General features: G+C 39.7%; 1 protein-coding gene across 2 annotated transcripts; it reads right to left on the bottom strand.

The window, feature by feature from the left end:
* Positions 1-187: 187 nt before the first annotated feature.
* Positions 188-24373, bottom strand: LOC110853183 (neuropeptide CCHamide-1 receptor). Of its 2 annotated transcripts, none has more exons than XM_035854559.1 (9): positions 23221-24373; positions 9237-9688; positions 8545-8828; positions 7848-7914; positions 7693-7762; positions 4192-4347; positions 3244-3456; positions 2380-2636; positions 188-1729 (listed from the first exon to the last, which is right to left on the bottom strand). In XM_035854559.1, the coding sequence occupies exons 2-9, from the start codon at positions 9500-9502 to the stop codon at positions 1186-1188; spliced, it is 1857 nt and encodes a 618-aa protein (XP_035710452.1). In that variant the 5' UTR covers positions 9503-9688; positions 23221-24373; the 3' UTR covers positions 188-1185. The 2 variants fall into 2 exon arrangements, with proteins under 2 accessions (XP_035710452.1, XP_021957121.1); XM_022101429.2 differs by having other exon boundaries at positions 8545-8804; positions 23221-24371.

Raw genomic sequence — 24373 nt, 5'->3', positions numbered from 1 at the left:
CTTGCTTTGAATTTCAAGGAATGTAGCAACCCTGCAAGAAACGAAATACTGACTTGCATATACTTTGATCCTTCACATAACACAGAAGGAGTGTCTAAATATTATTTCTGCAAAGAATAACAAAGATGAAACAAATTTCACATATTTATTTATTCAAAATTCAACAACTTGACTATGTATGTATTAATGTAAATAAACACAAAAATATGACCACGATCACAATAATTATACACAATTTTGTAATATTTATGATGGCTTATGTATGTACAAGATAATATTTTTTTAGTGATAACATTTGACATTCATTTGATAGATAGCTATTTGGAATTTATATGGTTTTTTTGTAAGTGTATTTTTTCAGGCAGGGAACAGGTACGAGAATTACGAGCACATAAAGTTAAACAAATACATTTATTTTTTTGTAGATAAGTACTTATCATCAAAAGTAGAGTATTTAATAGATAGAAAGATCATCATCATTTCACTGTGAAATTTTCATGACGAAATTTCCATAATTGTTGTGGTGCACATCAAAAGCTGAAGGTGACAAGGACATACATACGTACAATTAATTACGCTATTACAGTTACACTCTCCACGTGTCCAAATTAACCACAATGAGTAAATTATTAATCTCAATTAAATAACTCTCTTGCGTATACATTTAATAGTTTTGACTTTGAGTACATTTATCAAAATTATGAATATCCAGGACACACATATATATAATCTCCACCTGACTAGAAAAAGCCTAAATTCCAGCATTTAAACGTGCAGTAACCACTGGCCGCGGAAGCCGTGGGGACATCGGGGGATATTAACATTGTAGGATAGGGGAGGGCGTGGTTTCTGTCACATAGGCAGATGATGGGGAAATCGAATACCCGTGGGGACATTGTCCCTCCCGTCCCCACCCTTCCGCGGCCACTACAGATTAGTTACATACTTGACAGGGAGCAGAATGCCAAATAAATGGCCAATTTCCGATTTGACTGGCATCTCATTTTCACAACGTCATCATCCCCATTCGTTCCTCAGATACGCATAACTGCGACCTTCGAACCTTTGAATTATTATGCCGTCTGCTCTTGATCTCGTAATATAATTTTCTCCACGTTGACGTTACAAAGCAATTAATTGTCTACCCATTGAATACTTAAAACAACATTGAGACTTTGAGGAAAATTAACCTAATGCAATTTTCTCCCCTTTCCCCTCCACTTTGGCCCTGTTCATCAGCGGAGAGTCGACATTGGCCTCGTCCACGTTGCAGTCTTCCGAACAACCGGAGTCACTCCCGTGATAATAACCTCCTTCACTCATCTTTGTTGTGGTTTTCTTCAAATTGATGAAACTCGTCACCTCAGTTTCATTATTCTGTTCTTGGATAATTTCCTCCTCGGATTTCCAATTTGTTTTTGCCAGCTTGGTTTTCGTCACGTTGCCGACATTGCGACGGGCAGAATTGTCCACTTTTCTCACTCGGGGAGGAGAGTCGCCCTTTTCGAGGGCATTAATTCTGTTGAGATACTCCTGATAATCTTTCTGATAGGGGTGGTGCGTCAACGGAAATGAGACGTTGGCCGAGGACGAGGTTGGATTCGTGGTAATGTTGAGAGTTGTTGAATGGTTGTGTGGGAGGGTGGCGTCTGGGGAGGTGTTGGTCGTGGTGGGAGTGTCCCGTCCATGGGGGGCATTGTTGGTCATGTTGTTCATGTTGTAGCCGTACCTGTTTGAAAAAGTAGTTATTCATTCAAAATTCATTTAATTTGAAAAATGAAGAAAATATTCATTCGTCCAGGCTTTCGTTTTCCTGTGCAAACGGTCTTTCCCAAGGAAGGTAGGAAAAAGTGGGAAAAATGGGGTTTACCGTCCAAAAAGGGAAAATATGGCGGCCCATGTATTTAGTTAAGGGGAAAGCTAATTTCTTTAATAATCAATTTTCGGAATTTGACTTCATATTCCATAAATCCTCCATGAATTCTGAAAATTTTGATATGTAACACGGGGTACATTTGAACAGTTTTGATGCTTTCTAATCTTTCTACATGAATACATGTTAACTTTAAAGATTACTCTTATTATAGTACCAGCTTGTTTTCTCAGAATTTGGTTTTCCAAAAATTATGAAGTGAAAGTTTGAAGGTATGAAGTTTTAAAAAAGGTTTCGGATTTCCCCAAAACAAAGTTTTTCCCATTTTTCCATTTCCCTGGGTGGGTGGTAAAAAGCGCATTTTCCTACTTTTCCCCACTTCATTCATTAAAAAATGCTGAAAGAATTATTCACTCATGAATTTGTTAAATAAATAATGAATGAACAATGTGCGCATTTTCTATTGAATAAATGATGTGAACATGTATGTATGATTGAAGACGTACGTTGTTGACTGCGTGTCCCATGTCGACTTTCTCTTGATTGTCCCGTTAATCATGGAGTTGGTTGTGGATCCGCGACATAGCCCGCGACCAGACACGTATCCATTTCTGAGACGGTAATCCCCTCCAGCACCAAGCAGCATGGGTCCAGCACTGGAAAGAGAGACACAACCGCAACCAAATCCAGCCGCACGGCGTCGGGCAGGTCGAGAACGACCGTCTGCCTCGCACACGCAACAAAAAAGATGTTCGTTGAATTGCTGAGAGGAAAATAAAGCATGGAGAGACCAATTAGTTCACAGATAATTGTTATATAATACGTCTGACTAGATTTTTCTAGCCCTCTGGGTGACGAAGATGACCACTTGCCCATAACAGATTTTGATGACCTTTAGAGATAAATATGTCGACGAGTGTAGTAAAGCTTAAAAATGATTTGGCTTACATTGTTAGGGCATCCAAAATCAGTTTTCCCGATTTTTTACAACCGATTAAAAACCAGTTTCCGATTTAACCTAAAACCGGTTTTAACCCTTTTCACCGGTTTCATCACACTCGAAAACAAGTTTTCGATTTTTATAGGTACTGAACATTAATTTGGAGCTAGTACATATTTACACTTTCTTGCTTGTTATTTAAGAATTAGTTAAATATTTTCTGATCTGAAATGAGAATGAGAAAGTTTTCCGACTTTGATTCAAGAATTATCAAAAAAAAAAATTGGGGGAGAAAGTTTGAGCAGGGCTTTTGTCATATGCAAGGGGCACTAAAATCTGTTAGTGTCATGTGGCGAAACTCGCCTTCTCGTCATCATTAGCAGACAAAAACACGGTGTTTTTATCTATTTTTACGTGTTTATTTATTTACCTTTCTGAACGTTCCCGAGACGCAGTAGAGTGTGATTGGATTGATACAAGAGTTGATGAAGGAGAGACAAAAGCCCGTGATTCTGCACGCGTTCCAAAATTCATTAAAGTGATACTCCGACTCCGGGTAGAAGTAGAACCACAAGAGGAACAAGTGGGACGGGAAGAAGCAAATCGCGAAAATCACGACAAACGAGAGAATCATCTTTGCAACCTGGAAATGGAAGTGCAAAATGGAATTTAAATCGTGCCCTCGTCTTACATAATTTGACCAAAATATTCATTCACGACGCCACAAATCCACTCCAGTGGCCGCGGAAGCCGTGGGGACATTAACATTGAAGGATAGGGGAGGGAGGGGTTTATATAACATGGGAAGATGATGGGGACATCGAATAACCCTGGGGACATTGTCCCTCTGTCCCCACGGCCTCCGCGGCCACTGATATCATCCGCCCACACACCACATCAAATACGCTTTTCAGACTTTGAATGAAGGTGAAATTGAAGCGTCATGTCATGTCCTTGCTGGCATATTTACGTATGCAAAACCTACCACATTTTGATGTCTGACTGACTGAGCGATCGCAATTATTCCTCGCTTTTATTATTCAGCGTCATTACTCCAGCACGACAACAAGAAGGCAATCGGCTCGCGAAATATGTATGTTGAGGAATTATTAAATATATTTATTTCCCCGTCTGCGACAACAAGTCGACGACGACAAAAGTCACAAATTGGCGTGGATCATAATAATGGGGGTCATAAGGGTAAAGTCAAAATGTCAATTCCCATGCATACCATAGTAAAATTGGGTGTAAGTGCCATCATAATGTCGGTAATAAACTGTTGCTCACACAAAATGGTTGGCTATTTACATGCGCTAGTTGATATGTACATGCTCATTTCTGTATTTCGCATAAAAATTTAACTAATGTATGTACCGACCTTTTTTCGGGCCTGGATCTGCTTCGCTTGACCCTGCGCTTCGCCGGGCATATTTCTCGTGGAGAGGATCAAATGTCGAGCCATGATGATGTAGAAGGTGCCAATAAAGAGGAGTGGGATGGCGTAGTACACGAGAAAGTGGGACATTACCATCACCTAGAAATACATACATACACACATAAATATGGAGGATAAGAAAATTAGGGGAAATCTATACAAAAATCCATTAAAGCTTAGCTACACCGAGAAGTAGATTTTTGCAGTGTTTCGGGTGTAAGTAATGCCTCATTTGCAAGAAATAACGGTAAGAAAGTGGTTTCTTGCAGGTATTTTGACCTGCAAGAAATGCACGGCGCAAGAAACTAGGTCCCGCCTCTATATTTCATACGGCACGTGGCTGGATGGCGCATATTTCTTGCACTTTCTCCCAGTTTTTTGCACCTCGCATTTCTTGCATTTCTTGATTTGCACTGGAAAAAATGTAGCAAACCCCACAAGAAACGAAACCCTGGATTTTCCAGCATCTCGGCCATTTGTTCATGAAAACACGAACGTTTACACCCATACATATTTTGTCCTACACATTTTTCTTCCCTGGACGCGAAGAAGATCTGACAGACAGGAAATTAAATGTTGTTTTACTGCCGGTATTAAATTCCACGGTGCGAATTCTTACTCTCGTTTATTTGCCCTAGAAAAAAAAACCTTATCCATTTTTGCAGAGTAAATGTTTTTTCCAAGCTTATGTATATTTACTAGGTCGAGGTCATGCGTTCCATGTCGGGAGAAATTAATCGGGGCTGTAAGTGATATATATTATGCAAATTGGACACGTGAGCACACAAAGTGAAAGTAAACCAAAACCCATCTCGTAAATTACTCTAGAAAAAAAGATTAAGTTGGCGAGATCAGAATCAACCGCACGAACGAACCACGAAAAGCAAGAGTTGGTTAAATTCTCCTTTGCCGAGAGAAAGGTGACGAGAGAGAGTTGATAAATGGAAACAATTTCCTTTCACTGATTTGAGCTTGGAAAATGAATGTTTTTCATTGTTTCACGGAAATTGGGGAAAATGAGCGAGGAGAAAGTTTCACACTTTCACCTGCTTCATTCTTGCAAACTAGGTACGCATTTCCGGTGAAATATGTATGTTTTTTACGTAATTTTTCATCCTAGGCGTGAAGAAAGATCGATTCAAAAATTTGCAGAAAATGGGTTTTGTCTTGATAATCAGAGGTGAGATTTGGTTACCTTCTTCACCCCAAAAAATAAGCGAAATCAAAATAGAGTATGGAGAAAGTAATCTCACTTTCACTTGCTGCATTCCTCCGCTTTTTTGGAAAGTATGTATTTCGGGTGAAATACGTGTTTCTTAGCTAATTTTTCATGCTATGCAGGAAGAAAGACTAATTCAAAAATGGGTTTCGTCTATATAATCATGAAAATTTTAAGATTTGGTTACTTTCTTTACCAAAATGGATAAAGAGAAAGTTTCCCACTGCTTCACTTTTCGAAACTCCGGTGTTCCTTCCGGTGAAATATGTATGGTTTTGTACCTAATTTTTCATGCTATGCAGGACGAAAGATCAATTCGAAAAGTTGGAAAAAATGAGGTTGCAAACTATATATTTCCGGTGAAATATGGGTGCATTTCATCTAGTTTTTAGCCCGAGTCAGGGCTTATGGAACCGTCATGTCCGTCCGTCTGTCTGTCCGTCTGTCTGTCCGGCACGATAGAGCCAAAACGGCTGAACCGATTGACTTGAAATTTTTACCATATGCATATTGGACAAAGTTAGGAAACGAGTTCGAAGATGGGCGAAATCGGTCCAGTGGTTGACCGGTGGGGGTCATCGGAGTGGGTGGGGTCTTATGCACCAAAATTTCAAAATTGTTGGAGAGAGCTGAAATTTGGTACAGAGGTTGCTAATGGCTCCTAATAGAAAAACCTATCAGTACAGCTTTGCTTAGCCCGAACCAGGATTAGTAAACCCATGTTTCTCAGTATATTTAACTTCATATTATTTCACGAGAAAGCAGTAAGGATCTCTGGTCCAAATTTCAGCTTTCTACGTTAATTTCTAAAAATCGATATGGGTCACCCCATAGGGTCGCTCTAGATAAAAATTTCACCAATTTCATGTCATATTCTTGCATTAGGACCCATAAGCAACCTCTCCACCAAATTTCAGCTCGATATGACGATTTTGAAAAATCAGTATGGGTCACCCCCTCGGGTCCCTCAAGATGAAAATTTTTCCACCTTGAACTCATTTTCATCTATTAGGAGTCATTAGCAACCTCTGTGCCAAATTTCAGCTTTCTACGACAATTTTGAAATTTTGGTGCATAAGACCCCACCCACTCCGATGACCCCCACCGGTCCAAAACTTTTCTGATCGAACCCATCTTCGAACTCGGTCGTTGCATTGCCCAGATACATGTCCGTACCAAATTTGGTCCAAATCGGTCAACTCGTTCGAGAGTTATCGAAAGACAGACGGACGGACAGACGGACGGACATGACAATTACATAAGCCCTGGTTCGGGCTAAAAAATAACTTCAGGTTGGAAAAATTTTCATCATGAGTGACCCTATGGGGTGACCCATACCGATTTTTAGAAATTGCTTTAAAAAGATGAAATCCGGCACAATGATACTTAATGACTGCTAATTAAAGAATATGAAGTTAAAAGTGAACAAAGTGCAACCAGACCAAAGTGACCAGAGTGCAATCAGTATGGGGTGACCCATACTGATTTTTAAAAATCGTTATATCGAGCTGAAATTTGATTTGGAGGCTGAATAGCACATACATACAGCTTAGAACTTCAGGTTGTTAAAGAAGCCACTGGTCATGGTGGTCAAGGCACATGATTTGTAACTAATTCAAAAATTTGGTACCAAATAATAGAAACTATCTAACAAACTTTTAACCATCCACAACACGGAAGTTGGTGATATTATGTCGGTCAGTTCGGAAAAGAATTTAGAAGCGGGCTCTGACTTATTGAGTCAGGGACTATGTCCCTGACTCGGGCTATATGGAGTCTGCACTGTAGGTTTTTTATTTACAAGAAGATTGTGCAGCATGTTATGCGTGGTGAAAGGTCGATTCAAAAATTGTAGATAAAAAATGTCTTCATAATCAGAAACGAGATTTGGTTACTTTCACCTAAAAAATGAGCAGAATCAAAGGCCAGATCGATTCCGTGGTTTAGAATTTTCCTGTCTGCCAGATCACATCAGAATAAATTTCTGTAATCTGCTCAACTCTCGCTAATCCAATATCCGCCGACGCCAAAAGTGGCGGCGGAAGAAAATGGGGGACATTAGCATTTTGGGATTGGAGGAGGATAGACTTTATTAACATGGGAAAGATACGATTTTTTTCCGAATTTCTGGGGGGTCAATGTCCCCTTGTCCCTCTGTTTCCGCCGCCACTGAACAGCACCTCCTCATCTCATCATGCACAAATTGGATCCTTCTCTCTTCTTACCTGCGGGTATTTCTTTCCAAGTTCCGGTGGGAACGGGTAGCAAACATAAAAAATCCGTCTCGGATCCTGACTGAGATTAAGAATAAATTTGCTCTTTATTACTTTGTCTATAATATTAATTACTTTTTCGACAAAGGAAAATAAATAATTCTTACTCGATTGCCATCACGTAGCTGAAAACGGCTGAGGGTAACGCCATCACCACGGATAAAACCCAGATTCCTGTGCGAAAGGCGAAAAAATAAACAACCAAGATTAAATCAAAATACCACTAAAAACGGAACATACGCGTTTCCGTACGTCATCCAATTAACAAATTAAATTCATCGGACCATATCTCGTCGATGTGCAGGGATGGGTAAAATGCTTTGTCAAAATATACAGGACTTTGACCTTAGTTCTTCCCAGGGTTTGGATTTTTAGGGCTGTTGCGCCCACAAAAAGACGAAGATCTACGTCGAGAAGACAACATTCATACGAAAATACCAGTACATGCTGTAGAATTTTTTCGGCTAGTTACCTACTTTGCATATTTGAAGCATTAGCGAGAGCCAGAGTTTATTCGACATGGAAAGCCGTATCGCCGGAAATGCGCATAGTGAGACTTATGCAAATGAAGTGACACGCAAAAATAATTCTACTATAAGTATATAATTTATGAATAAATTAACTTCTTATCGCTCTCGAAATACTTTATGTATTTAATAAATCGTGAAAACAATGTCTTTTGACGGCGGTAGAAAAGTTAAATTCTTCATAAAACCTGTATTTTCGTATGACTGCTGTTTTCTCGATTTTTTGTGGCTGCAACAGTCCTGGAAATCCTAACTTTCCACCTCTGCTTTCACTAACCTGCAATTGTGATACACGTAATTTTGGTAGCCCTCCGTCCATGCAGTTTCCTCATGGGGTCCACAATCGCAAAGTAGCGATCCGCCGAAAGCGCCGTCAGCGTGAAGACGGAAACCCCGATGGAGAGATCTTTAATAAACTCGGAGAATTTGCAGACGAATTCGCCATACGGCCAGGACTCCACGGTGTACACGGTGGACGTGAAAGGGACGCAGAACAGGATGACGAACAAGTCTCCGACCGCCAAGGATACGATGTACCTATCCCCAATCGTGTATTTAAAGCTTTTGAAAAAAATTATATGAATCAACACCTCGAGGAGGGAGAGTCAGGGAACGTCCATTTATTACGTCATCATAAAAACACCGATTTTTCAAATCACCCACCCGCCCCCTCACAATCCTACCCATGTTAAACTTAACACGAGCAAGATAGGCGACCCAAAACCACCCATCCCTTCCCTATCTTACCCCATGTTAAACTTAACACGAGTAATAAGTGCGACCAAAACCTATCCACCCCTTCCCTATCCTACCCATGTTAAACTTAACTGGACCCAAAACCACAAACTCTTCCCCATCCTACCCATGTTAAACTTAACACAAGTAAAACAGGCCACCCAAACCACCCACTAACTTTTTGATGACGTAACATATGAACGTTCCCAGATCCTATTTTTATATAAAACTCACATGTTTGGAACGTTCCGCATGGTACGATGCTTGACAAAGATGCCAATCAAGGTTCCATTTCCCATGACGCCAATCACAAAAATTATGGCGAAAAGGATCGGCACGATGTACGTTTCAGGACGGGCCGAGTAAGGAACGTAGTCGAGAGTGTCGTTGGCAAATTTCGTGGAAAATGAAGATTCGTCCCCAAATGAGGGCGGCGTGGGTGAGAGGCTGGTCGTCACATTGGTCGTCAGGATGTCTTCCATCAGCACGGCGTCGTCCATAATTAGCGATTTTTTTGGCCAAATTGATTATCTACTGAGTATTATTTGTATGTCCGGTCATGTTGCAATTTCCGGGTAATTAATTCCGCTCGGGTGCGTTCGCTGCTTCCTTTTTCGTTTCTGGCTGATGATCCGTATCTGATTTGTTTCTTTGTCAAGGAAAAATCACTGCGTGCCTACCTCGATCTGGAACAGTTTAGGAAAAAACACGGGGTTGTTAAATGATGAAGTTATTTTTTTTACAGACTTACTAAAAATGTACACAAACAAATCCATCAAGTATTATTCCATCCATTATTAGAGGAGTTATGCAGTTGTACAAGAGCTATTATGGGATCATGATGGTTATCAATTTTGAGAGATTATCCCTTATCTGAGAAGCCATAAAAGAGGTTTATATGCACATACATAGAACTCAATTGTGCAGGGTGCAAACTTTTTTGATATTAATAATCCTTCATTTCCAACTTTTTGGAAAGTTATTGCTCAAACATATTAAAAACTTGGAGAGAAATAATTCTTCGCAATTTTTCGACTTTCGATAAACTTCCAAACTTTCACTTTTGCACAGTGGCCGCGGAAGAGTAGGGACAATGTCCCCAGGGTTATTTGATTTCCCATCATCTGCCCATGTTATACAAACCCCTCCCTCCCCTATCCTACAATGTTAATGTCCCCCGATGTCCCCACAGCTTCCGCGGCCACTGTTCTTATATGAAAAAAAATTCTCTATTTTATTAGCCAAATTGTAAACTGGGGCGACGACGACAAGAATAAAATCGTACGTTGCATTGCATCGTATTGCATGGCTTTTATTTGTCAATGAAATATGAGGTTTCCTTCATCCGACAACTCCATTAATCATAATCTCCATTAGACTTCCCATTAATTTCAATGCTAGCTTGGTATCTCCAACACCATCACAAACCAACACCCTCCTCCCAGATTATGGCGACAGGATCGATAAAGCAAAATATAATTTATTTCTGTATCCGTCCTAAAAATGGTGGCGGAATCGTGTGGCGACTTATCATGTAATAAGCTCAGATTTATTTAGCTGAAGTGAATTGAAGGTCGGTGAATGCAGTTAGAAATCGGGCACAACTATCTCCCGAAATTCGCAGCACAAAATGAGAGGCTTTTCTTAACTGCGAATTTTTCGCTTGACATTTGAAACGAGGTTTATAAAAATTGCGCACAACTTTCTCCCGAAATTCGGACACGTGTACAAAAATGAAGGAATTTTCTAAGCTGCAAATTTTCTAGTAAAACGAGGTTTTTGTATCTCATTGAAGTTTGAAGGTCATCCTAATGAGCGAAATTTCTCATCCACGCCTACCAGTCGTCTCCTACTCTGGTTGGAAATTTAATGAGAAAACTTTCACCCGAGTTTGTTTGTCAGATATTTATGTATACGTGTGAGATATAAACTAACAAGAGTGAAGGTCAATTAACTTAATAGCTTATTAACGGAGGGGCTAGTTTGATGCTAATTATTTGCATAAAATGTATCCTTCGCTGGAGACAGTGGCCGCGGAACCCATGATGACATCGGGGGACATTAACATTGTAGGATAGGGGAGGGCGGGGTATATATAACATGGGCAGATGAGGGGGACATCGAATAACCGTGGGGACATTGTCCCTCTGTCCGCGGCCACTGTTTCGTGCAGATGAGGATTCACTAGATGAAACTAAATATTGAACTTTCTCCTTTAAAAGCAAATAAACGACTGGTGTGGTATGCACAGTCGAAAGTCAAAGTCTGGAGTCCGACATATTTAGCTAGAATCGGGCCAAAACGTAGACTTTGTTTGTGCAGTGAACGGTGCCCTCTTGGTCTGTCAGGTCAGTTCTTGTACCGGAAAATGGGACAATATTTAGCACAATAAACCACCAAGTCGTTTGATCCGTGTGGCCAAAATGTACCAAATATCACTGACTTCGCTGACATTTGTGCACAAATGTTTGCAGAATTGTGCGATATTTCAGCGTATATACAATACTTTCTTATCTACACAGTATTGCAAATAAGAGTAGCACAATTTGGGTGGGGCGTTGGCTCGCAGCTGGAATTTAATTAGAAATATTCTTCCTCCCGTGAACCAAATACATGTATCGGAACAGGATGTATTTTGGTATGTACTACAAATTTCCCAATATTTGCATGGGATCTCCACTCCTCCGAAAGTTTTCGGCTCGTTATTTTTCTCGATTTCATGTCAATAACAAAAAACTTTACTAATTTCCTAGAAAGGAAATCTCCAAGTAATTTGGTTCTTTTACTCTTGAGAAATAATTATTGAAATCTGTGCAGAAAGTTACATAGGCAAAGAATTAGGCAGTTCTCTGATTTGTTTTTCCGGATTCTTTTGAATAACAATTTCTGGAAAATATTGTTCAAGTATTTTTGGGCACAAAGAACACACTTTTTTGTAAGCTGGTTCCATTCGAGGAAGCAAATAAATAGAAATGAGGCCCAGATTTTTATGCATAACTAAATTACGAAATTAGACATTTTCTCCTAGAAAAATAAAAGCAAGAGAAAAATAAAATCTGATTCAATAATAAATGCAACTTCGTCTCCAAAAAATAAGCTTGCAAAAAAGTATTCCGATTTCCTGTCCCATTTTGTTCTTCGTCAAAGGCAGAAATTAGTAACAAAAATAATAGTTCTTGTCCAATTGCATTATCAAGCTTCACTTTCAATTTTACTATTATGAAATTCGTTTTAAAATAGAGTGAAAGTAAAACCACTATATTCTTACAATATTTCACTACTACGCAGTCACAAATACTTCAAATAATTAAAAATCCCGTCAGGCCTTAACATGTACCAATTTTCCAAAAAAATCATTTTGCCCCAGTCGTTAAAATTGAGGATGAGTGAGAGTAAAGCTGAAAATTTTTCTTCTTTACGTCACTATTACGTATTTCAAACAATTAAAAATCCTGGGAGACTTTGACATATAACAATTCTTAAAAAATCACTTTGTTCTAGTCGTTAGCATGTCAATTATTATGCCATCATTTCTACATAATATGTAGAAATATTTATGTATATTCTGCATAAATATTTCATTATCGAATGTTGTCACCTAGCTTACTTATCGGAAGAGGAAAAAAAGTGCAACCTTGATTGCTTTCACTTCCGGTTATCACGCAATAACTTCTATGTATGCAGGAATATTTTATTAAAATGATATCATTCAACCGGTGATACTGTCACTTACATAGCTCACTTTTTAGCTGAGAGGAAAAATCTGCAACCTTATTTGCTTTCTCTTCCGGTTAAATATTACGCAACAAATTTCTATGCATAAATATTTCATTAAAATGACTTCATTCAACCTGTAATATTGTCACCTTTAGTGTGAAAAAGAAAATGTGCAACCTTGTTTGCTTTCCCTTCCGGTCTGGTGCCTGCTCGCCCCATATTTACTTTCACCACCACCATCACACCACCCGAGCAAATTTCATATTCGTGACAAGACGTTAGAGAAAGTGAGGAATTGTGTAGCCCTGATTTTTTGTGTATTTCTTTGATCCACTGGGAAGAGGAAAGTGGAGATGAAAAATGCAAATCCACAACACAAGGAGACGAAGATTGATGAAAGTACGTACAGTGTTTCGTTTCTTGCGGGTTTGCTACATTTCTTGCACTGCAAAGCCAGAAAGACAAGAAATTCGAGGCGCAAAAACTGCAAGAAACGGTAACAAACTGCAAAAAAAGTGCAAGAAAGTGCAAGAAACTGCAATAAACTGCAAGAAAGTGCAAGAAATATGCGCCATCCAGCCACGCGCCGTATGAAAGAATAGCGGAGAGGCGTAGTTTCTTGCACCTTGCATTTCTTGCAGGTCAAAACACCTGCAAGAAACCACTTTCTCCCCATTATTTCTTGCAAGTGGTTACTTTCACCCGAAGCACTGCACAAGCATGAATATGCCTACACACCTGGATGGATGGCGACATCATCATCATGCTCAGTCATTCACCGTTCGTTTCACCTTGGAGCACTTGTTGGCTCATGTCAATCACACTGAGCTCTTGTTGCCCGTGTGGGTTTTGAACTTGACAGGTTTTCCCCTCCTCTCCTGAAATGTCAACTAGCGTGTCCGCATGTCAAATAATAATTTCATCGAGGAAAAATTCCTCTCCTATATTTAGACCTGCACCGAAGTCTCGCTGGTATTCATTTCGTTCGATTTTGGATGAGGAATTCGAACCTATTGTGGAATTCTGGGAAGTCAATTTCCTTGTTATTCGCTACATTTCATATTTATTTGCCCAACGCGTGGAGAAAGTAAGTAAGTAACATTGTCGAGAAAGAGGGCACGTAGCCTTTTCTTGGAGAGATTCATGCAAATTTTTGGGCATTTCTACTTGAAAATGAAATCATCGAAGTGTAAGAATGCACAAATTTTGCATATTTTTTTTTATTCAGCACATATACAATACACGTGGCGTGGAATATTTTGCATTACAAATTTTTTTCAAGGTGAAAGCGACGAGGGTAGTAAATAGCGAAAATTACAGTATTTATATGTATTGTGCTCTTTACTGAAAAACTTGAAAATGAATATCCTTGAAATATAAAAATGCACAAATTTTGCATATTTTTTACTCAACACGCGTGGCTTAAAATATGTTGCATTACAAAATTTGTTTTCCAGGTGAAATCAACAATTTAAATGCGACGCCTAGCGGAAACAATTTATATTTTTATGGAGAAAGTGGGAATATTCGAAATCAAAATAGTTCCAGGAACTGATTTCTATTTCCAGCTTCCGATCTGGTTTCACACGCCACAGGTTTTAGAGGGCTAGACTTTAATTAGAGTTATTATGTTGAGAGGATTCCACTTGTCTGCTTGAGTTCTCTGCCTAATAAGTATCATATTTCTCTAAGTCTGGATTATCAGAGGTATCAACCAGACTGGTTTAAGCTGACCAGCTAATTAGTAAATATGCCCTACTCGTTGCTTTCTCCATTTAGAGAAATCGATCTCGGATTGATTTCCTGCGGTTGGAAGCGTCCTCTCCCATTTATTTCCTTGATACGATCCAACCTTTCATACAAATTAGTCATGGGAAAACGTGACCCGAGTTCATCGGAATTTCGTACAAAATTAGCACCCAAGTTTACAAAAGGGCATCTCTGCGACACGGAAATTAGCGCATAAATTCAATGCATCCCTTTAAATGGGAATCCAATGAGCTCATTTCAGTCGATATATAACGATAAAAATGGCTCGTGCTCATATTTTCCTATTTGCGAAGGAGACACATTTCAGTAATTCAGGCTTCCAAAAACCCAATGACTTTCACTACAGTAAACAATCCTGGAGAAAGTCAGTCTGCTCGCATGCAGATGAAGAGTAATGGGGAAGGAGACGCTGAAAGTTATTATGGCTGTAAAATAAGCGTATTAAATCCCCATGAACATGGGAATTCAACCCACATTTCACTCACTCACTCACTACTTGACTCGAAGGGTGAAGCCTCTGACGTACGTACTCACGAAGTAATTGCCAATTGGTGATAGATAAGTACATATTTATAATGGGACACATTGAGGTTCTTGGTAAATTGAAAACCAATTCGTTTCTTTATATGCTTGACAAATACTTGACTACGTGCTTGACGCTTGGGCGAGCGAATGGGCAACTTTCTCCACAGCAACACCAACGCTAAAAGCCAACACAATCTTTGCCTCCCACCCAGGTCGAATTATTAATAAGTTTTGGACTAATGGATACAACTATTGTCGACTGTTTCATAACTATGCATTGTCGACCTACTCCTTGTGGCGACCTTTGTGTAGTATTTAACAAAAGGGCGATTACTTAACGCAATGATAACCAGGCTGCCTTGTGGCGTATTTGGTAAGAGTGCGTGGGCTCATACGCATCCGTACATCTTACGGATTAAAGATGTTAATTAACAATAAACTATGGCAAACAGACATAAAGAAGTAGCAATGCGTTCTTATGATATCCTGCTTACAGACAGACAGAAGGACGGACGGACAATTTGTTCACATAAAGTAGCTGAAGCTACTTAAGAAATATAGAGAAGCATGCAATTTTCAACGATGAAAAGGATGCGTGCCGTGGAGAAAGTCGGTTTACATGCATATTCTCATTGTCAAACCTTTTTTATTGTTGAGACAGACATTTACTATGAAACGCATGGATTTGAGGTTGTTGTCTCCCGGTGAGTCAAGCACTGCCTATTTTATTATTTACTCATATTAATAGAGACGAAGTTCACATCTTAATTCCGTCCGGTGAGACTGACTCCTTGAGAACAACTCTTGTCCGGCTATTAACTCATCCCCTTCAGAGTTTATTTCACGTCTTGAGCGAACCTAGACCTTCACCGCCTCCCAATAAATATCAATTTATAGGTCATTCATTCATTTTTTACGACTACGAACCAGTCACAACCACATCCGTCAATTTGATATCTTTTTTTCAAACTGGAGAGGATCTCATGGGCTGAGTTGAGTTGAACTTGGTTCATTGAACGACTGGACTTGGACTTGACATATGGGAAAGAAATGCTAAATTAATCCGATCCCAAGTCGGTGAACTGAACTTATTGTCTTTGTTCCGCTTTTACTCTGTATTTGTGTGTGGGTTGTTATATTATTGGACAATAGTTTCTGTCCAGTTGGGACACTATCGAACGAAACTATTAAAAGTTTATGACCAGTTCTTAACAAGATTTTCATTTTATTATCCTGCATTATTCCCACAATAATAAATTTTCGGGGAAAATATACTCAATCGCGTCACGGAAAATGAATCTGTTCTGGGAAGAATTTTCTTTTAAAAATAAAAATTTTAGGGAGGAAGGAAAGGAACCTGATTTTTCAACCGTTTCGAAGGAATCGTTGAGACGAATGATCAAATTAAGTTATGTAATGGACTGCCTGATCATGAAAATAATTAGCTGAGTGATCTTTCTTGTCGGAGAAAGCACAAAATTTGATAATTGGTTGACTTATTCTTGAGGAGAAAGCAATAAATAAATGAATGATTGGATCATTTTTCGGGTTTCATAACTTCAAACGATCCCCGTTATGATATCTTGGAACGATTTATTTGTAAATATGCATGCACATCGGCTCACAAAGTCAGTTTACCAAATTGCTTTCACTTTAGCATTTAGCATCTCGTCTTTGATGTAGATTGAATTATGAGAAAATAAGAATTGGGTCGTAACACACGAGTAATTCTGGGTCTGTAACATGTCTCGTTTGTATGTAACGGAACAAATAATAATGTTGCATAATTAAATCGTGACGATATTCATTTTTCTAAAAAGTTGTCAAAAAATGAACTAAAAATACATTCTAATGGTAATGAATTCTTTTCATTTCCCGTTTTTTTTAGCCGTCAGATATTTCCTTTCTTTATATTCTGACGATAACCGTGCGACATATTTTACACATTCTGGGACACCATGTCAAAGTCAGACGTCAGCAAACTCTGGGATTCCTCGGGTCGTTAAGTCAGAAAGTCAGTGGCCACGGAAGCTGTGGGGACATGTGGGGACGTTAACATTGTAGGATAGGGGAGGGAGGGGTTTATATAACGTGGGAAGATGAGGGGGACATCGAATAACCGTGGGGACATTGTCCCTCATGCTTCCGCGGCCACTGCAGAAAGTTGCCTTGGATGGCACACCAGACGCGAGAAAAGTACAATGAAAATTAACTTCATTTTCTACCCGATTTTTACACCATGATATGAATGTTTGAAAGAAAACCATGGCTCGACCATCATCTTACTTCATCATGATGGAATTTGTTCTGTTCACTTGTGGGAAAAAAATGTGAAGAATTTGTGATAAGATAGACTACGTAGGAGGATAATAAAGTGTGCAATCTCGGGGGAGCAATATGTCAAAATTTTAAGGAAACGTGTACCTCGTTCCGGCATAGAATTTGCATATACATAAAATACGAAACCTGGACATTTTTCCTTCACACGATTCGAGCTAATGTCCATCTATAAAAGAGATTTATGCTAGGGCAGGTCATCCTCGGTGTAAATTTCCGCAAGAAAATCTGCGTCACAATTCGTCTCGATTTTCTGCGAAATCAGAAAGTGGTTTGGCATTTTTTAGGAGAAAATCGAAAATAAAGTGAGCTTCGTCTACGCTTTCTCAGATACAATTATGTGGGACCACCTACTTTCACCACTTTCTCATCCTTGTCGACCTTCTCTTTTTGCACAATGGTGGAAAAAATTGCAAATTGTGTTCATGATGTGATTCTCAATTTACCACATGGGGCTCGATCCCTTCTTTAATATTACTCTTATTACTTTTTCATACATATGCTTTGTCCATTCTACGAGTAGATTTCCACCAGCTCACTTTCACCCAGGAGTATTTTTCTGCAGCACCACTTTCTCCACAAAAAAGTGATGCGACTGTCGAGCTGAAATAGTGCACATTTTTCAGGCTAACCCACCCACATAAAAATATGAATTCGAAAATAATTCGAATCACATGTCACAAATCGTGCGAGTTTGAGTTTGGGTTGGAGCTCCGAGAGAATGTGGAGACGAATCTAGTTTCATGATACATATTTCAGTAGTAATTCGGAAAATTGCATGTGGCGAATTCCCTTTTTGTCTATGTTTCTGATTTTCCGCACATATTTCTTTCCCGTGGAGAAAAGAGAATCAAAAAAATTAAGGTGAAAGTAAAGCCTAGTTTGAAGGATAGGGCTAACAAAACAATGACAGGGTGAAGTACATATCCGGTCGTGTCTCCACTTACATATGTGCATATCTACATAGACATATGCCGTTCGTGTCAACGTGAACCTGTCACCGGGAAAGAAAGAAAACTTTTGCCACCGCTTTCTCTTGACTTTGATAATGGAAAGTGTCCCGTCAACATTTCTGTGTATTCAGTATTTTGCAATTGTATTCTTTTCCGAGATGAGATTGGTGTCGTGATGAAGTTAAGAGTGAAAATATCCATTTGCTTTTTACTTTTCTAGTCGGATGCGCTAAAAGGGCACATTCCTGGATGCAAATAGTTGTATAAATGTCTCCCCAGAGTTGCATGTCGACAAGGATTAAATTAAAAATACCTCGATTCGCACAGCTACATAAATAAGTACCTAAATTAAATGTGCCGCTTGTCTTTCACTTGTAACTTGTAGAGAATAAGATAAATTATCCCTGTAAAATTTTCACTCTCTAAAATAATCAAGTCTTTAAGGAGGAAGTCAAGAATTATCTTAATTCTAAACTAGAGATAACCAAAATTTGCATACATAATTTTACATAGCAACAACCGCGCCACGTGGCTCCTTTGTACCTACGTTCCACATTTCTTGAGAGTGTGGGCGATATAATTATACACAGGTCAAACCTTGTTATCCGCTCTAGTAGCGGATTCCTTACAGCTTGGTAGTACAGTTAGTTTTGTGAAAGTAGCAAGTTTAGCCATGAAATCGGTCAATACCAATCCTGCCAAAGGCGGACTTTCACTTGAGAATAAGATAAGTATCCTGTGCCATCATCCCCCGCAAACTTTCACTCTCTGGACTATCCGTAATCAGGTCTCCCTCCCTCTTAAAGGAGGAAGCCGACAGTTATCCTTAATTCTAAATAAGCAAACTGCACAACTGGAGAAAACAGGATTTACATACATAATTTTAGCAACATACTAAACCGCACCACGTGGCCCCTTTGTACTTATGTCCCTACGTTCCACATCTATTGAGAGCGTGGGCGATATAATTATACACAAGTCAAACTTTGTTATCGGCTCTCGTAACAAAATCTATATAAAGATCAGCGCTTCGGGTGAAAGTAACCACTTGGAAGAAATAAAGGCAAGAACTTGCGGCTATTTTGACCTGCAAGAAATGCACGGCGCAAGAAACTACGCCCCGCCGCTGGACTTCATACGGCGCGTGGTTTTAGGGTGCATAATTCTTGCACCTCGCATTTCTAGCCTTTCTTGCTTTGCAGTGCAAGAAATGCAGCAAATCCACAAGAAACTAAACACTGAATTAAGTATTCTCTTGAACCCACCTTGTGGTTTAGCTTTACAGTTAGTTGACAAATTTGTCACGGTGGTGAAAGCAAATTTTGCCCCGAAATCGGTCAACAGCCGCCAATCAACAGCTGCCAAAGTCGGATAACAATCAAGGATTTACATCCGTAATAAGAGGAGCGCGTGTCGTCTGTTGTTTTAAGGAAATTGGCATTCCCACGGGACTCGCTCAATTCAATTATTGTCCTCTTTGAGCTGAATTTTTAAAAAATACCTGAATAAAATAAGGCACGTTATTCTTTACTCGATTGAAATTGAAAGGAGGAAATCAACCCGTTTTTTCGCCTCGTTGGGTTAGCCTTTGGCGTTTGGCGAAGGTAAAAAAAAGTTACCCTTTGATCTTTCAGGAGACCATTTTTCTCCATATTTCCCTTCTCAGAATGGAGGTCGCCCAGCGTGTGCTCTCCGATTTTGAGCAAACTAGTGCCAATAGATTGCAAACTTAATGGGTATGAAATTTGCGAAAGACACCATCTGCTAATGGGCACGTTTGACAGAAATATTTGCATCGAAAGAGGAGAAAACGCGCAGTAAATTCGGAAAGTGTAAAATTTGTCGACTTTAAGGCGCGTTTTCTCCTCTTCGGATGCAAATATCTCCGCCAAACGTGCCCATTGGGAGATCGCGTCTTTTGCAAATTTCTTACCAATCAAATTTGCCATCGATTGGCACTAGTTTGCTCGAAATCGGATCGCATACGCTGGGAGACCTCCATTGTCACTGTGTACATAAATACGTAGGTTGGTGGAATTGGGTGCTTGGCTTCCCTTGCTTATTTTCCGTCCTGTCACCGACCTTCCTTTCTTCCGTGCCACACACAAGACAAATCCGTATTATTTTATTACCCAGCGGGCGACCTGACCCCAGCCAGGCGGCATTATGTCCGCCATTGAACCGTGTAGTAAATTAAATACGAAATGAAATCCCAAAATTTGACGCTAGACTAATTATGCGGCTATATTTTCCCGGATTTTGCCACCTTTTGAAACTTTGTGTCTTTTATAAGATATAAATTGCATAAGTTTTTATATTTATTTGCAAAGAATTGTGTAACAAGTATTATGGTCAATTTTGGGGATTCTTTTCCCTTGCTGACGTACTGCTAAAGCCGAACTATAATTAACACATAACATTTTCATTAATTTCGCCACATTCAGAAACTTTCAGATTGGAAACAATTTTTACGAGTTTGTACTTATGTATTTGTCACGAATTGTGTAACTAACAAAATCAAAGTCAATTTTGGGGATTCTTTTTCCCTGCTAACTAACTCCCACCCAAAGCTGAGCTATAATTATTATTTTCCCATAACTGTTTACAAAATATTCTCATTGCTTTCGCCACATTCAGAAACTTTGTGTCTTTTACTAGAAACAAATTACACAATTTTGACGAGTTTGTATTGTATTTCTCATCTCAAACTGTGTAACAAAAAGTAAGTAGCGTTACGAAACCGAAGCCATTGTGGGGATGCTTTCACTGTATCAGAGTAGGTAAATGGCCATGTAGATCGGAAAAACGACCATTAAAATCTCGTCAACTTATGCACATCTAGTGATTACCCACTCAAAGAAAGTTCTGCTAACACGAAGAAGATCACCATTTCTTCCGGCGTTCTTTCTTCCTCATCCGCTTTCTCCAACTTTCTTAACCATAATGGGATGAGGGTTTAGGCACAGTGGCCGCGGAAGCGTGGGGACAGGGGGACAATGTCTCCAGGGTTGTTCGATGTCCCCACCATCCGCCCATGTTATGCAAACCCCTCCCTCCCCTATCCCACAATGTTAATGTCCCCACAGCTTTCGCGGCCACTGTTTAGTCGTCGCGGTAACCTTCTCCTTCCTGATCTGGAGATGAGAAGAGCAAAGCAAATCAGCTTTTCCCTTTGATTCCCGTAAGTAATTCGTTATGATAAATCGACCAGTTTTATTATGATGCCTACTTATTTTCCAGACAGACATCAAGGAAACTTGAACTTCCTATGAAATTTTGTTATCCATTTTCTATTTACAGTTTGCAATATGTTTGTGGAATTTTACAGGTGCAGAAACTTTGAAATTTCGTTATCGATTCATTCTTGAGCTGAATGACCAAACAGCTTGAGGCCGGATTGGTGGCTACATGCTCCATAAATCAAGGGACACGGGCAATAAGATCAAGGAGGAAATTCTCATGACCTGATATCTTTTACGGACCAAAATACTGGCGGAATTTACATCGTATGCAGGCAGACATCTTTACTGCGTCATTGGCTGGTTGGTGTTACATAATGGGGTGATTTTGCTCATTGTCCAACCTTGCAGGATGTGAATTCGTCCATGTTTTTTTGATCCTGGCATGACATTTCCTATTGGAAACAGCATACAAATCAGACCAATGAGTCGCAGAATATTATTGAATTGAAGAAATCGGAGTGTTTCGTGTCTTACGGGTTTTCTACGTTTCTTGCAGTGCGAAGTAAGAAATGCAAGACATACGAGGTGCTAGAAACTGCGAGAAAGTGGGAGAAATATGCGCCATATAGTCATATCAAGTATAACGGTGGGAAACAATTTCATACTCCTTGCTGGTCAAAATAGCTGCAAAAAACCACTTTCTGACCGTTATTTTTTGTGGGTTTGCTACATTTCTTGCATTGCAAAGTAAAAAACGCAAGAAATGCGAGGTGCTAGAAACTGCGAGAAATATGCACCGTCTAGCCACGCCCTGTATGAATACTAGCCCCGGGGCGTCGGTTCTTGCGCCTTGCATTTCTTGCAGGTCAAAATACCCTCAAGAAACCACTTTCTCCCCCTTATTTCTTGCAATCCCGAAACACTGCGGACCAATGAATCTCAAAATATCATTGTACCGAAGAAATCTCGTCGTCCCCGTCGTCGTCTCAAACCCAAAAATGAAACCAGGTTCATCTCAATCTCACGACTGTTTGTGAAAGAAGGCAATAAAGTTTAGAAAACATTCCGCCATGTCGTAGCCTTGGTGGATGGATGGATGGATATCTGCCTGGTCTCCTCGGTGGGTGTGTGCCAATAATGCAGAAATTGACGGAAATGTTATTACACCAGCGAAAGTAAGTAAGCCCTCTGCCTCTGCCTGCACAATTCTTCGCTCGTGTTTATTTACAGTACTCACAACACATTTTAAATCTCTTTAATCTCTGCGAAGGAAATCTCATCAGTTTTTTTTTTTTCCTGTCGACATTGCACATAGTTTTATCGCTCGTTGTAGATTTTTACTTGACACGAAGAAGAAGAATGAGCCGAACAACGACCAAAAGTTGAGACAGGAAGGTCGGTCTCTGTTATTTAGGAAACAGACGCGTAAAGAATTATGTCCCCCGGCACGGCATGACATGACAGGACAAAGTGTATCGTTGTTCTCTTCTACAAATGCAATATCCATATTTTACACTTCTTTTTTTCCTTTCTACATAAAAGTGCACAAAGGAAGAAAAGAGGCACACCTGCTGCGGGCTTGCTTACTTTATTCATGTGAATATGCATATGTATAAGAATTATTACGTAAAATATATACATCAAGATATGTTAAAGGTCGGCCACATTTGACCTCTTTTTGTGAGTATGTAAATATGCAGCTAATTAATTAATTAGATTAGATTACGTACGTACCTTAATTTGTATTCATTTGCATTTCCACCCAACTAAATAAGTAAATGGCCCGTGAAGAAAGTTGGCTCTGCTCTTCTCGAATTCGATTCTTCTTCTGCTGCTTTGTTTTATTGGCTCAAAACTTGAGACTGGCTGAAGAAGATCGACAGATGTACAAAATGTGAACGTCGATCAAGCCTTGGTGTCTCCAAATCATGTTTTTTTCTGCAGTCTCGCTTTCTCCAAGGAACCCACCAACTTTCTCCAAGTCTCAACTCTTCCCTCGTAAATGTCAATGGAAGAAATAACTTAACTCAAAATGGTTGCAGATGTGACGACGATGTTGACTTTTGGTTTTTCTATTTTACTTTATCCCCTTGTTTGCCGAGGTGGAGGTGGACGTGGTTCTTAGGCGGCGGCGTCTTAGGAGCGAGGCAGGAGGTCTACTCTGGGAGACACTAATGTTCGTAATGTCGTAATGGTGGTGGTGGTGGTGTTGGTGCTGGTAAAAGAGGAGGACGACGATTTGTATTGTGTGCAGTAATGGGCTGCTGACTCTCAGTTTTAGGATCGGGGAAACGCTGTTCCGTCTCGATTGGCGTCTCGGAGTCGAATGAACACTTTTTGCTCATCTTTCACTCTCACATCCATCCAATTTCTGACTTATGAACGAGAATGCTAATGTTATGTTGATGCTGTACGTATTTCTTCGGAGGGGTTAGAGAACCTCCTCGCATTGTTAGCAAGGAACTCACTTGTTCTTGTTCTTGACTCTTGTATTGTGCGTCATTAAACGGAGAAGAAGAAGCAGAGATTAGAGACACGATGTGGCTTAGCTTAGCTTCGTGTCAAGTAGAAATCCTAGCAGAGAGAGAGAAACATTACGTTGCATCACTTTGTGTAACAGGAGATGATAATGTTTCGTACTTTTACTTTGCCCGTCTTAATGTGCAGCAGCTCCGAGTTTTATTTTGTTTTATATTTTTGGATGCAGACAGACAGAGCAGATTGTAATGATGATGGGATGGGAGAGATTTTTCTTAATATGAATTCAGAGTCAAGGGGAAAAAGAACACAATGGGAGATGCTGTTGTTTTGGTGAAATATGTTCAATGTCATTATGTTTCTGTTATGTGTTGTATTTGCACGTGGCGGGTGCCAACGTAATCCGTTG

Source organism: Folsomia candida, unplaced genomic scaffold, assembly GCF_002217175.1.
Source record: "Folsomia candida strain VU population unplaced genomic scaffold, ASM221717v1 Fcan01_Sc008, whole genome shotgun sequence".
Classification (NCBI taxonomy): domain Eukaryota; kingdom Metazoa; phylum Arthropoda; class Collembola; order Entomobryomorpha; family Isotomidae; genus Folsomia; species Folsomia candida.
The sequence above is the reverse complement of the archived record's forward strand: the minus strand, read 5'-3'. Positions and strand labels throughout refer to the sequence as shown.